Consider the following 12,539-nt stretch of genomic DNA (forward strand, 5'->3'; position numbering starts at 1 on the left):
ATTACATCTGCATCATTAATTTTCAGCCATTCGCTCACTGCCCTGCAACACTGTCATGGGGAAAAAATGTCTTCCACATACCAAAGGCAGCTTTGTTTATCCTTGATTTATGAATGCCTCATTTGCAAGAAACCTTGTTTTCCTCCTGATTCACCACCACTCATAATTAAAAATGCTTAAGCAGTTGCATCATGTGAGAAAGGAATGTAAGTTAAACTGGCATGATATCCTATAGCAACCACTAATGGGTGTCCAGGCCATGGGATCAGACTGGAGCTGTTATAACAACCCTTACTTTTACAAAGCAAACTATTTAGAGAAGCCTCCAATGTAACATTATTTTAAACATAATAAAGCAGCTCTTTAAACAGGATGTGCACAAGCACTTACAAGCTTTCTGAACACAAATGTTTAAAAATTCTTCATATCCAGCTGTTGGACAACCTGAGTATCTGGTCCTGAAATACACCTGGAATTTCAAGACTGACAAATTTAAGCAATAGTTGTCACATTTTACTTGAACATTTCTTGATATCAATATGTTCAAGTTATCCAATACTGATAGTTTCTCATTCTGCATTCCTCAGAATACAGTACATACATTAAAGGTAAAAACACAGCCTGTCCTGAAGAGCTTTCAGCCTACAAACAGATGGAGACTGAGACTGAATGTCTTATTACTTGCCTCAACACTAATTAGCAGGCATCTTCAAATTTACAATATTCTGCTACATCCTGAAACAATATTTTCAGATATTTTGGGCGTCAAAGCCTTCAGTGGCAGGATGTCAGGTATTTTACATTCTGTTCTGTACTTTCCAGGAACTACAAAATCATAGCATTATCCAGGCTGTGTAAGTTGGTGCCAATAAAAGAGTTATCTGTGATTACCTGCAGGAACACCCAGCACTGGGCCAGGATCCTGAAATACCAGTTTATCAATAGAATAAGCAAAGGGGTTGCAGATATTTTGTTCTTATGAATACACAGGTCTCTCAAAACTGCCTGTCAGGCTGCTTTTAGAAACAGAAAGATGAAGACAAATTGTACTTTTTGCCACTGCAAAGCAAACCCCATGACCTTGCTCATCCAGTAATCTGGATGGATTTCTTCAATGCAAGAACATTTTCCAGGCAAGTGCAAAACCTGGGCCTGGAAGAGACGAGTTGCATAAGGAATGGGAGGCAGGGTTTTCATTATGTGCTCTGGAAGTCCTGAGCTTTTCAAAGTAACTTCATTAGAAAAAATATTATAACACTTAACTCCATCAGAAAATGGTTTAAAGGAAACCTGACACCACAAGATACATGGCTGAATGCAAAATACCCTTTTCAATTAATGCTCAGTCATCAAAACCCATTTCTGCATTAGCTCTTAATAACAACATTTAGCAGGTTTATCTCTCAAGCCTGCTGAAGTTTTAATTGGAAATTATTTTGGAGGCTGTGTAACATACTACTCAATTTGCAGGCTCCAAGCTCAAGATCTCTGTACTAATTACTTTATACTCTGCACACAGTGACACTTTGAGGAAGCCAGTGGCTCACCTACCACTTTCTCTGAAGCTTTCCAGCTATTCCAGGTCATGGGATTAGACAGCCTTAGTAAAACTGTATTTTAGTTATGAACAAATCATACACGACCCTTTGCTTCCAATTTCATTTCTCTTGGATTTTTTTTTAGTTTAGCCAGTAAAAAATTTTCTGTGGCACAATCAGCATCCCCTGCAGTCCATAAAACCCCTAAAGGGCAGCTTTTGTAAGGAACTATGAACAGAGCAAAAGGAAGTTACTGGTCGGGTTGGAAATAACGGACAAGATTATTTGGTCATATAGTTGTGACAGGTCTGAACACAGTCTTTCTTCATTCTTTTGGCTTTCTTAGAAGACTGTTCCATGTCAAGAAAGATGTACTCCTAGTTTGCTACACCTTCCCAGCCCTTACTCCAGGTCAGCACCTCCAGCACAAGGAGCTGCACTTTGGGAGACCAGGACACTCAGCCTCTCACCAGTGCCCTGCCTCTTCTCAGCCACATTCCCTTCTCCCTCAGAGTATTTTCATCCCAGCACTAGCACTGCCAGAAGAATTTCAATACTAACAACTCCCTCTGAATTAATTAGTTTTACAAATACATTTATTGGTAGCATTCCCAAGTTGTTGGTTCACTTACTGGCTGTCAGGCAACGCTACAAGTCACAGCCACCACTTAACAGAAACACCCAGGGAAAACATCACCTCATCCAGAGCCACAAATGCACTGAATAACCACTGCTTTGATCCTGTGCTGAATATAAAATCTATCAGTCTTGATAAGCACAGGGATGGAAGCCTCAAGCTGTCTTCATGAGAGCAGAAAAATAATCCACAACAGTTAGCTGAGAAGAGCTTTCCAGTGTGAAGCAAACAGAGAATATCATCCTGAGACCTCTGCAATTTTTAAATTTCTTCTGTAAATCACAATTCAGAACCTTATGGGCAACTGCCAGTTTATCAGATATTAAGTTTACTGTATGACAGCAGTGGACTGGCACACCTGGGTTTAGACCTTGGGAGCTGAGGGAGGAAAAGCACTATCCACACTACAGCCATCGGGACTGGGATTGACACAGAACAGATTCAAACACTATTAACAGTCACAGCAAGTTTCAAAATACAGTAAAATATTGTTATTTGCAAATATTAGCACAAAACAAACTAAACCAATTTCAACCCAAGCCACTGTTCACAATGATAAACTGGGAGTTCCTCTTTCAGTATGACAATTTTCTTGATCTAAGCATTTGTGTCTTCTCCTTTTATTAAAGAAAAGAAAGAGAACTGGCTTATTGAGTCACTGATGCATCTCCAGCACTTGTGAACAGATACCACAACACAGCCATGAGGTCACTTGGAATAAAGGAAGCGTTTAGGGAGTGTCCTACTCGCTACATGAATAGGACAATGATTCCAATTTTCTCCACTTGTGAGATTTTGGAAGGGCTTAGAAAAGAGAGTATTTGTTTTTAGTAAGACTACATCTTGAATGTTTCAAGAGTTTGTGTTTTTCCCTTGGAGGTTCAATTCTCCCAGCTGTAGGAGGCTGTCAGCCACATAATTGGCTTCAGAAGTTCCTCCAGGCCCTTGATGTATCTCCTATGGCTAATCTTGCTGTGAGTAATCTCCTTCAAATATCCTGTTCACATGAATTATCTTCATTAACAAGCAAGGTTAACACAAAACCTCTTTGACTTGCTGACACGGTTTTCCTTCCATGAATCCATCAATCCTGTTCTTTTATTCCAGCCATCTCTTTCTCCTTAGAGGCAAATTCTTGTCCTCCCATGCCCAATCTATTGACAAATCCATTCTCCAGGCAACAGGGCAATCATGGTTATGCCATCTTTGTACCTGGTATTACTGACTGATCTGCTTCTTACCTTAAAAACCTCACAGGGCTTTTCTCATCATGAGCATCAGTGTCAGCACATTGAATAGATTTACTGTACCTGGGTGCAAGATTTACTCCTCCACTTTTTAAACCAACTTCTGAACTACAACTTGAATACAAATTCATCCAAGGCAATGAAAAAGCCCTTCTCAAGTACAGAGAGCCCAGAGTTCTTCAAACACAAAGTGTTTGTCAAATGTTCCAGAGGACAAATACGAAGTTGAAATCAGCAACAGGACAAAGAGGAAACTGGGGAGTGAGGGTGTTATGAAGTACACAAACTGAGTTTCAAACCAGAATCCATTTGCTGCCTAGGATCTGCCTCCATCCATCCAGTTCTTCCAGAATGGCAATTATTCAAACCTGGCTCTTAACCTTTTCAGAGCTCTAGGAGGTCTCCAGATTAAAGCCTAAATTCTCACCATTGGTAGTTATCACCTTCCTCCCATTAAGGATTCTATTTTGGTCCTCATTCATTTACCCCCTGGCCATCTCAAAGCCATCACAGTCTCCTGCATCACTCCTGTGCAGAACACACCCATCTCCAACCTCTGCTCACAAGCAGACACATTTATACCATATTTAACAAGTCAAACAGATGAGCTTTATCTGATGCCAGTGTCTGGGCAGCACCAATCCTACCAGAAACCCAAGAGGCTGGAGGGATGTCTCCATTCCCTTCAGCAGTCTCAGAACACTTCAGGTGTGGTTTTCTTTTCATTCCCTACACTTGTCTGCCACTTTCCTACTGTGAAAATTAAAAAGCACAGATAAAGCAGATAAATCCCCCCCCCAAATACTCTTCCCTAAAGTTTATTTCACTAGTATCTTACAAGATTATATGCTCATTAGGCAGAGAGAGCATGGCAGCAAGTTATCTTTGTTTCCTGTGACAAGGAATAGCTCTGGAATACCTGAGGCAATGAGAATTAAGGCAATACTGTGTTTTCTTATAGATATGTATGCAAACCTCCCTTCAGAATGGCTCACATGCTCAGGAACTTGGTTGGGGACAAAAAGCATGACATTAAGCATTACTTTAAATGTAATTAAAATGCTGCTAATCACAATTATGAAAGAATACTACTAACTTATCTAAGCCACTGTTTCATAGGAAGTTAGCCTGTAAGTGACTGGTGACTCCCTCAACTACAGATGTGATAGATGAGGTATTCAGACCAGGGAAAGCAGCTGAAGTTTATCCCACTGTATTGAAGAAAAAAAACATCATTCAAATGAAATGGAAGTGATCTGAACATCCTGGATATCCAGCAGGAGTGCATTCCCTTCCTTTCCACGTGATCTTACCACCTACAGGAACAGTACACCCCAGGAACCATGTAAGCTGCAACCTGCCAGCAGCTCCATCTAACAGAACTCTGTCACCCTTTCACCATCTAGCAGCTATTTTTCCTCATTATCCATAATAAAACTAGTTGTAATCTTGTGAATTAGCTATAACAGATCTATTTTGTCTTTTTTTTAAGGCACAAGAAATCTTAATGATGGTTATAAGTGACTTATTCTAAGTTTGGCAAAGCAATGATTTTAGAGAGGTTTTATGCAAATATCAGCTTGCAATGTCCTCCCTTCTGGTACTCCTGAACTTATCACAGACTCATCATAGTATGGTTTGGGTTGGAAGAAACCTTAAAGCTCCTCTAGTTCCAATCACCAGCCATGGGCAGGGACACCTCCCACTATCCCAGGTTGCTCCAAGCCCTGTCCAACCTGGCCTTGGACACTTCCAGGGATGGGGCAGCCACAGATTCTTCTGGACAACTTCACTCCAGGAACTTCAGTCACTCAAGGAGCATTAAGAGTTTAACATTCAGCCTATAGCTAACAGAGAACTCAGCTGAAAAATGGAGTCCTGAACGTTCTTATCAGTACTCACCACGGAATTGGAGCCTATGGAAATGTACTGGAGCTGGAGTTGGCATTAAGGCTCTTAACACAGGCAGCTCGTGCTGAGTCAAGTGAAATACAGAGAAATAAAATTTCTGAGTGATGCACAAGGTCAAGCAGAGTATTACTCTGGGTACTCAGGGTATTACTTGAGCAAGTCCAGCTCAAGTCAAATAATGTGCTCCAGTGAAAGCATTTCCCAACGTTCCCTGTGCCTCAGCCCCGAGGTGCACTCAGACTCCTGGCATATGCTCTCCCTAACCAGTGCTGCTGGGTTCTTCTTGCTTCACAGAAAAATCATATATGCCATTAAACACAGCCTCCAGCCAAAGGGCAGAAGCCATGTGATCTGCAGTCGTTTCTGACACAGGAAACTCTAAAAACAGTCACACAGCAGCAATTATTCTAAGAGTCACTATCAAACTTTAGAAAAACAAAATAATGAAAAAAATATTGTTAAAAATTTACAGTAACACCAACATATAGAATGCATTTATTAAAAAAAAAAAAACCAAACACACCTTGCCTTATCTTAAATAATAACTTCACATACCTGCAAGGTGGTAAAAACATGGAATCCTTCATGAGCACGGATCCAGAAAGTAGGATATACCAGCATCTTGCAATAGTTTCTGAGCTGTAAGAAAAGAAATCATTGATATCTACTTTCTTCTCACAACACCTCAGAAATATATTATCCAAAATATCACTGTAGTAAAATACTGATTTACCACTGTAGCAGTTTGATATGTAAGAACCAGAGCACTTGAACTGGATGCTACCAAGATGCTTTTTTAAAACATCTACATCCAGAATGTTTCTTGTACTTTACAATTTGACATTTAAGTCAGCTTAAAATTTTATTTTATTAAAATGGAGTTATTAATTTTCAATGAAAACATTTTATTCCAGTGAAAGTATACATAAAGCTAGAAATACAGGACAGCCCACAATTCCTAAACACACATACAGACTTGGCACTGGAGTGGGTGTGTGTCACACAGACCCACCAGCCCTACTAGCAGGTGGTGTCTCATTTAGACTCAGGTGTGCTGGAAGCTGTGCCTTATACAGAAAGCTAGGATTAGCTGTGAGAGGGTAAATATACCACAAGCAATGCTAAAATACGAGGAAAACAAAAGTATATTTGCCTCCCAGCAGGAACCCAAAGAGAACTCTGAGCTCAAATCCTAATTCTTGCAACTTAAAGAGGTGGTGTTGGAGCTCCATCCCTCTCCCGTGCAGGATGCAGGCAGTGCCAGCTCCAGGGACACAGTGCCACCTACTGAGTGTCACCACGGCTCCACCAGCCTTGGGGGGGACCCTGCCTGTGCCTTCCTGGTGCCACAGTCACACACACACACACCTCATGGGCACCCCTCAGATGCCAACACTGCTGCTACAAACACCTCCTGCCAAAGCTTTTAACCGAGCTGAAATGCTGTAAAGGCTTTTATTAGCAATGGCTGAAAAAGCAAATCATGTATTAAAACATGCAAAACAGTGCTTTTGCTCACACTTCTGCTGAAGAACTCCAACAAGTGCTGTGTACTCACCAAAAGAGGACTTGGTTGCCCTTGTACCTCTCATAGCGGGCACTCGATGACATTATTCTGAGGGAGGAGGAAGAGAAGTTTAATTTCAATTTTACTCCCCAAAGATCATGAGCCATTAATCACCATATTTCAGTAGAACCACTTTAAGGCTCTAAGACCTCGAATTCAACAATTTTTTTTGTCCTAAAGAAAAGATGTGCTTAACCAGAAAATTCAGATTATTACGGTGTTCTTCATTATCCAAACAGATAATATACAGCATGTTCTCTAAGTGTTTAAATCACTCCCACACACTGGAATTACCCATAGCAACAGAGCTGAAGGAACTAAAATACTTCCAACGCACTTTTTATGCTTTGTTGGCCTTCCATTTTATGGATTCTGAGATCATCCGAATGTCTGAAGCATTAAAAAGCTTTTGTAATCAGGAGTTAAGAGAGGGCACTGTCTGCACAGTCCTTTGTAGGCAAATGGCAGTAAGCTCTGCCTTCCTTCTTAGAAAGGCTAATTAGTTTGGATTCCATGCCCTGTTACTGCAGTGACTGCACTCAGCAATGGGCTTGGCCAATGCTCTGCCACCTCCCAGTGCAGGCAGACAAAAGCTCTGCTCATCTCCACAAAAATAAAGTCAGAGATACACAATGCTAAACAACTCTAGCTGTGGAGTACTCACCTCAGCTGATGCTCCCTGAAATGCGAGAGTATGTCCAGTCCATGAAGGAAAGAATAGATAGTGTTTAAGTCCTAAAGAGAGAGAAAAAAAGAACAAATGTGACCAACTTCATTCACAGCATCTAATCACTCAGCATTACTTTTCAGGTTCTGCAGTAAGTTACACAGACCTATGAGATATAATTTTAGAGACAGGTCAGGGAACACACAGACGTGAAGAACCCTGTCCACACTCAAGCTGTGAAAGTGAAAAGAGTGAAATCCAACTGATGCATAAACACTCACCTGAAAAAAAAAAAGACTTATTAAAAATATCTCTGAAAATATTTACATGACTGGAAACAGCAGCAAACAACATGTGGAATAAGCCAAAAGGGGCAGTCCTGTTCATCCAAGGACAAAAACTGTTGAAACCTTCTAACACCTCTTTAAAGAGGGAATTTTGCAAAATTAATTTCCTAGTGGCAAAGAACCTCAGCAAAAACCTAAACCATGCAGTGTAGCCACCACGTAGAGTGCAGAGAACCACGGTACCTTTTCATAGCAAAGGGGTTATGTTGAGAGAGGAAACACTTTCATGTCCACCTCAGACCTAGCTGGTAGCCCTACTACAAACCTCCTCCATCCTACTGCCTCTTACTCAGCCCAATCCCTGTCCAAAGGGCAACATCATAAATTACTCCAAAATACTGTTTGGCAAAGAGGAAGACAATGAAGTTTTAGAGGTCTCCCACCTCCTGCCACCATGACTGAGCATCACATCAGTGCCATCCACCACCAACCACAGAAACAAAAATATTAAAACACGAAGATTATTTCACTTTAAAAACAGGGCTTTACATAGAAGCTGCAATTAGGAGATACAGCTGTTTAAACTTCTCACTAGACAGAATCGTCCTCAGTCACAGAAATATCTGTGCTGATGGTGCAGCCCACATGCTGGGGAACAGCTCACTGGGGCCATTCATCACCGAATTTACTGTCCTGAACAGGTGGGCTGGGAGCGTCCAACACACGCACAACACAGTCATTATGCACCACAGAGCAGCCTCTCCAGCCTGGCCTTGGAAAGTATGTTCTGAATTTCCAAGTGCTGCATTTATCCAGTGTTTACAAAAGATAAATCAATATGAACGCTGGCCTCAGAATTTACAATGGATTTACTTCAGAAAAGTTCTTTGGCTTAATAGTCCTTGTTTAGCAATATAACGGATATGGACTGTTATACCAAACGAAAGGTCAGACGTAATTGCAGGCCCTGTAAAACCAATAAAACTCTGATTTATTTTTTTAAATGTCATTACCAAACCCCATGAAAATTAAACAGAAGGCCTGAATGTGTAACACATTTATAAAGCACTCATTTCTCACACAGTCCAATCTCATTCTAATCCTCCGACTGAGTTGCCACAAACCTGATTTTATTAGTGAAATCTGGGAACACCAGCTATGAATCAGACTCCAAACACACCACAGCTTGTCAGAGGTGGGCACTTGGCAGCCAAAGGGTCATTTCAGGTGTCCCACCAGCTCCATTACTGAGCTTTCCCTGTTTCTGAGCAGGGAACTGCTTCACCTTCCCCACCTGAAAGCATCAGGCACAGGAATATCCTCAGACCATACACTGCCTTAGTAGTTAATAAAACTTAGGAGTTATAGACTCTGTGGAAGAACTGAAATAAAACCCCTGTGTCCCACATTCTTCCTCCTCCACCTGGAGGTCCCCCTCTCCCAGGCCAGAAGAAGGATACTCACAACTCCTGTTGAAGTTGGGCAGTCAGGAAGGAATCAGTATTTGGTATTAAAATTAAAGCTGAATTTTTCAGTCTTCATAACTCATTATGCCTCTATAAGTTTTCCAGTATTTTTTTTACATAACAGAGATTAGGATGTAACAGAAGGTCTTTAAAATATATTTTAGATAAGCAGTTCTGTAGTCATGAGTCACAGAAAACTGTAAGCAGAACAAAAGCTTATGTTCATGTCTAATCACAAAGTTTTTAAATTGTACATATGAAAAATGACCACATCCTGACTTTAGAATTATTCTCTGGAACTCCCTAAAACACAGTGCCAGCACTGGGCATGGGCACTCCACCTGCAGACACAGGAGGGCTGTGCTGACCCACTGAGGAGCTTGATGAATAAACAGTTGGTAAATGAAAGAGATAAACATTTGCTTAAAGGGATTCATGTCTGGAAAGCATCCCACGGCTCTGACTTTGGCTGTCGAGACGAGCAGCAGCAGAGAGAGCAGCTGAGCCAGAGCACAGCAAAGGGGAGGCAAAGGTTCCTATTCCCTCAGCCAGCAGAAGGCATTTAACTCACACTATCGGCTGTTACTGCTCTAACCTTGATAAATGTAATAAACCCAGCCTGGTCACTGCCCAGCCAGGGGACACGTCAACAAGCCAAACACACTGGCTACTCATGCAGCAGTTTCTGTAAGTGTTTTTAAACCAGGATCTGTAACACTTTCCCTAAAAATAACTGACTCTTCAGGCGAGCCCTTCTCCTAGTTGTGCAGAGCAGGTGATTTTGGGTGCCCCTGAGCACAAGAGCTAACTCAGTGATCCCCTGGGAAGGGCTGCAAAATGCCTCTTTACACCAGAGCATCAAACATACCCATCCAAAATATTTTACATGTCTCGGTGAAGTAATTTGCTTGTTTAAATAGATACAGCCAGGCAGAATTCCTCCTCTCCCTCACAAGCCACTTCAAAGTCCGACAAGGGAGGGTACAGTACATATGGTGTATATACATCCCAGTTTTTCCCAATAAAATGAAAATTTCCTATCAGTTATACTTTGTGAAGTTTTCTCCAGTACTCCCTCAGAACAAGTGCTTATAGTAGCACTGAAATTATGTTTGACATGCTACATTTAGAGTCTCATTCTGCATTTTTGCCAGCGAGGAACATCAATTAATAGGAGGGTGGCTGGTGATGGGCAGGGGCTGTGGCCACCTCGTGGACAGAGGCTGCACCACGCTCCCAGAAACCCTCCTCCACCAGAGCTGCAAGCATTCATTTCTCTAACTCGAGGTTTGTAACAGCTTCTAATCCTATTTTCAGTCTCAGTTTTAAAAAGGGATTTCTGTCACCGCAGCAGTTATAAACAGCAGACAAGCACATAACCACAGTACAAAGGGCAGAGATCAGTTTCACAGATATGTTTGGATACCCACTATGAAAAATGCTATTAAAGGACGATGCCAAAGGGCAACAATCAGCGTCACAACAGCAGAACACAAAGCACTTGCTGGAATTTCATAGCCCCTTTCCATATCCTTCCTTATAATCTCTTTACTTCCATCAAAACCCAACCGAAACGTGCTTACTGATGAAAAGCAATTTCTCCACATGCTCTAAACTAAAGACCAAGGTCAGTATGATTTTCAGAGCTTTTCATCACCTGAAACAATACCTGAAAGTAAAGCACAAGATCTACCTGCAAATGCTGTGCCCACACAGATTCTTCAATCTTTGACAGAAAACTACCTTGACTCGGTTATTTACGGAGAAATTCGCATTTTCTATCCAAATAGCTAAAACTGCAGCTACAGAGACTCAAGGGAAAGTAGGGAACTGTGCAAAGAGTAGAGGGAACGGGGCAGTTGTTAATCTTGCTAGAAGGGAGATTTTCTAACTACAGAGTGGAAACAAGAACACTGTGACCACAGCGATTCTGCGCCGAGCTGCCCGGGACGGCTGATTGCCTTTGTCTCCAGTTCTCACAGCACAGAGTTCATGAGCAGACACATTTAAAAAGCAGAGGACATCTGAGTCTTCAAACTCCTCCTGTGACAGAACACACTGTATAAGCCAGCCTGTGTTTCAGCAGCAGTGCAGAAGCCAAGGGATGGCTCTGGGACGGCACCGTTATCTCCAAACGCGGCACGAGGGAAGCGTGGCCACCAGCAGCCTCAGCACCAGCTTTTATCATCCCCAACACACACATCCTTCTGGCAAAAAGCTTAACCAGCTGCTAAACCAAAGGTGGTGTAAAAACACAGAGATTTTAGTAACGACATCATGTTATCTAAATATATATTCTTTTATGATAACATACTCATCCCAATATAGTTCACAGTGAGCCACCTGAACACCCAGACCACTTCTCATTTTCCCTGCCAGATGCTAACTCATAGCAGTACCATAAGATGGGAAAATAAAAGAAGCCCCAGTAGCATCAATTCATCACACAAAAGCAAACCAGCTAACTACCACCATCACCCATTTATCCCAAAACACTTAATTTGCTACTATTTTTTACAAGGATAGCGAAATATTAATTTCTTAGTTGTTAAGATGTAACTTTTTAAAATAAAGAAATAAGTACAGTCAGCTAAAAAAGTCATCACGAGAATATAATCCAGCCTCAAAGCTGCTGGGGAAGTGGTGGTCATCCTTAGTTTCTTTATCAGCAGCTTTTTAAAGTATGACCAAGATCTGGACAGATCTGGACAGGACCAAGATGCTCCTGAACAAGCACCACAGTGCAGAAACACAAGTGATGAGCAAAATTTGTGAGTCTGTATCATCTCCTTATGCTTCACCCTCTTCTCTTCCAATCCCTCACCTTTAATCCAAGAGGCAGCTTTACAAAGCTCAGAATTAAGACTCTGATGGAACAATGGTGGTCGTGAACATGGAGTTCTGACCACAAAGTTCTCCAACCAACAACAGCTCCTGTCAGCACAACGGTAATTCACAGGAGCTGCATCCATAAAGCTGTAAGTCCACAATAAGGTCCAAGACAAATTCCCCTGCAGTGTTAAAAGTGGGCAAAAGCAGTGTGATGCTCTGGAAAAAAGACAGAATGACTGCATCACAAACAGCTTTGCCCTCGATAAACAAAAACTGAAAAACTAATGCTTTACTTGATATGACCCCAGCCAGGTGTTCCAGCAACACATTATTATGTTAAAACACTAAACAGGAAATCTGGTCTATTTCTAAGGAAAATAAATTGTT

The 12,539-nt window shown here is 41.5% G+C and overlaps 1 protein-coding gene across 7 annotated transcripts in view; it reads right to left on the reverse strand.

The window, feature by feature from the left end:
- RAPGEF6 (Rap guanine nucleotide exchange factor 6) overlaps positions 1–12,539 on the reverse strand; it is a 114,452-nt gene that overhangs the window by 82,213 nt on the left and 19,700 nt on the right. For all 7 annotated transcript variants that reach the window (XM_064672250.1, XM_064672245.1, XM_064672248.1 and 4 more), the window contains exons 2-4: positions 7,565–7,635; positions 6,892–6,948; positions 5,889–5,972 (exon numbers count right to left, since the gene is read on the reverse strand). In XM_064672250.1, the coding sequence (XP_064528320.1) occupies positions 5,889–5,972; positions 6,892–6,948; positions 7,565–7,635 (212 nt within the window). The remainder of the gene's footprint in view (positions 1–5,888; positions 5,973–6,891; positions 6,949–7,564; positions 7,636–12,539) is intronic.

Source organism: Pseudopipra pipra, chromosome 15 (assembly GCF_036250125.1).
Source record: "Pseudopipra pipra isolate bDixPip1 chromosome 15, bDixPip1.hap1, whole genome shotgun sequence".
NCBI classification, from domain to species: Eukaryota; Metazoa; Chordata; class Aves; order Passeriformes; family Pipridae; genus Pseudopipra; species Pseudopipra pipra.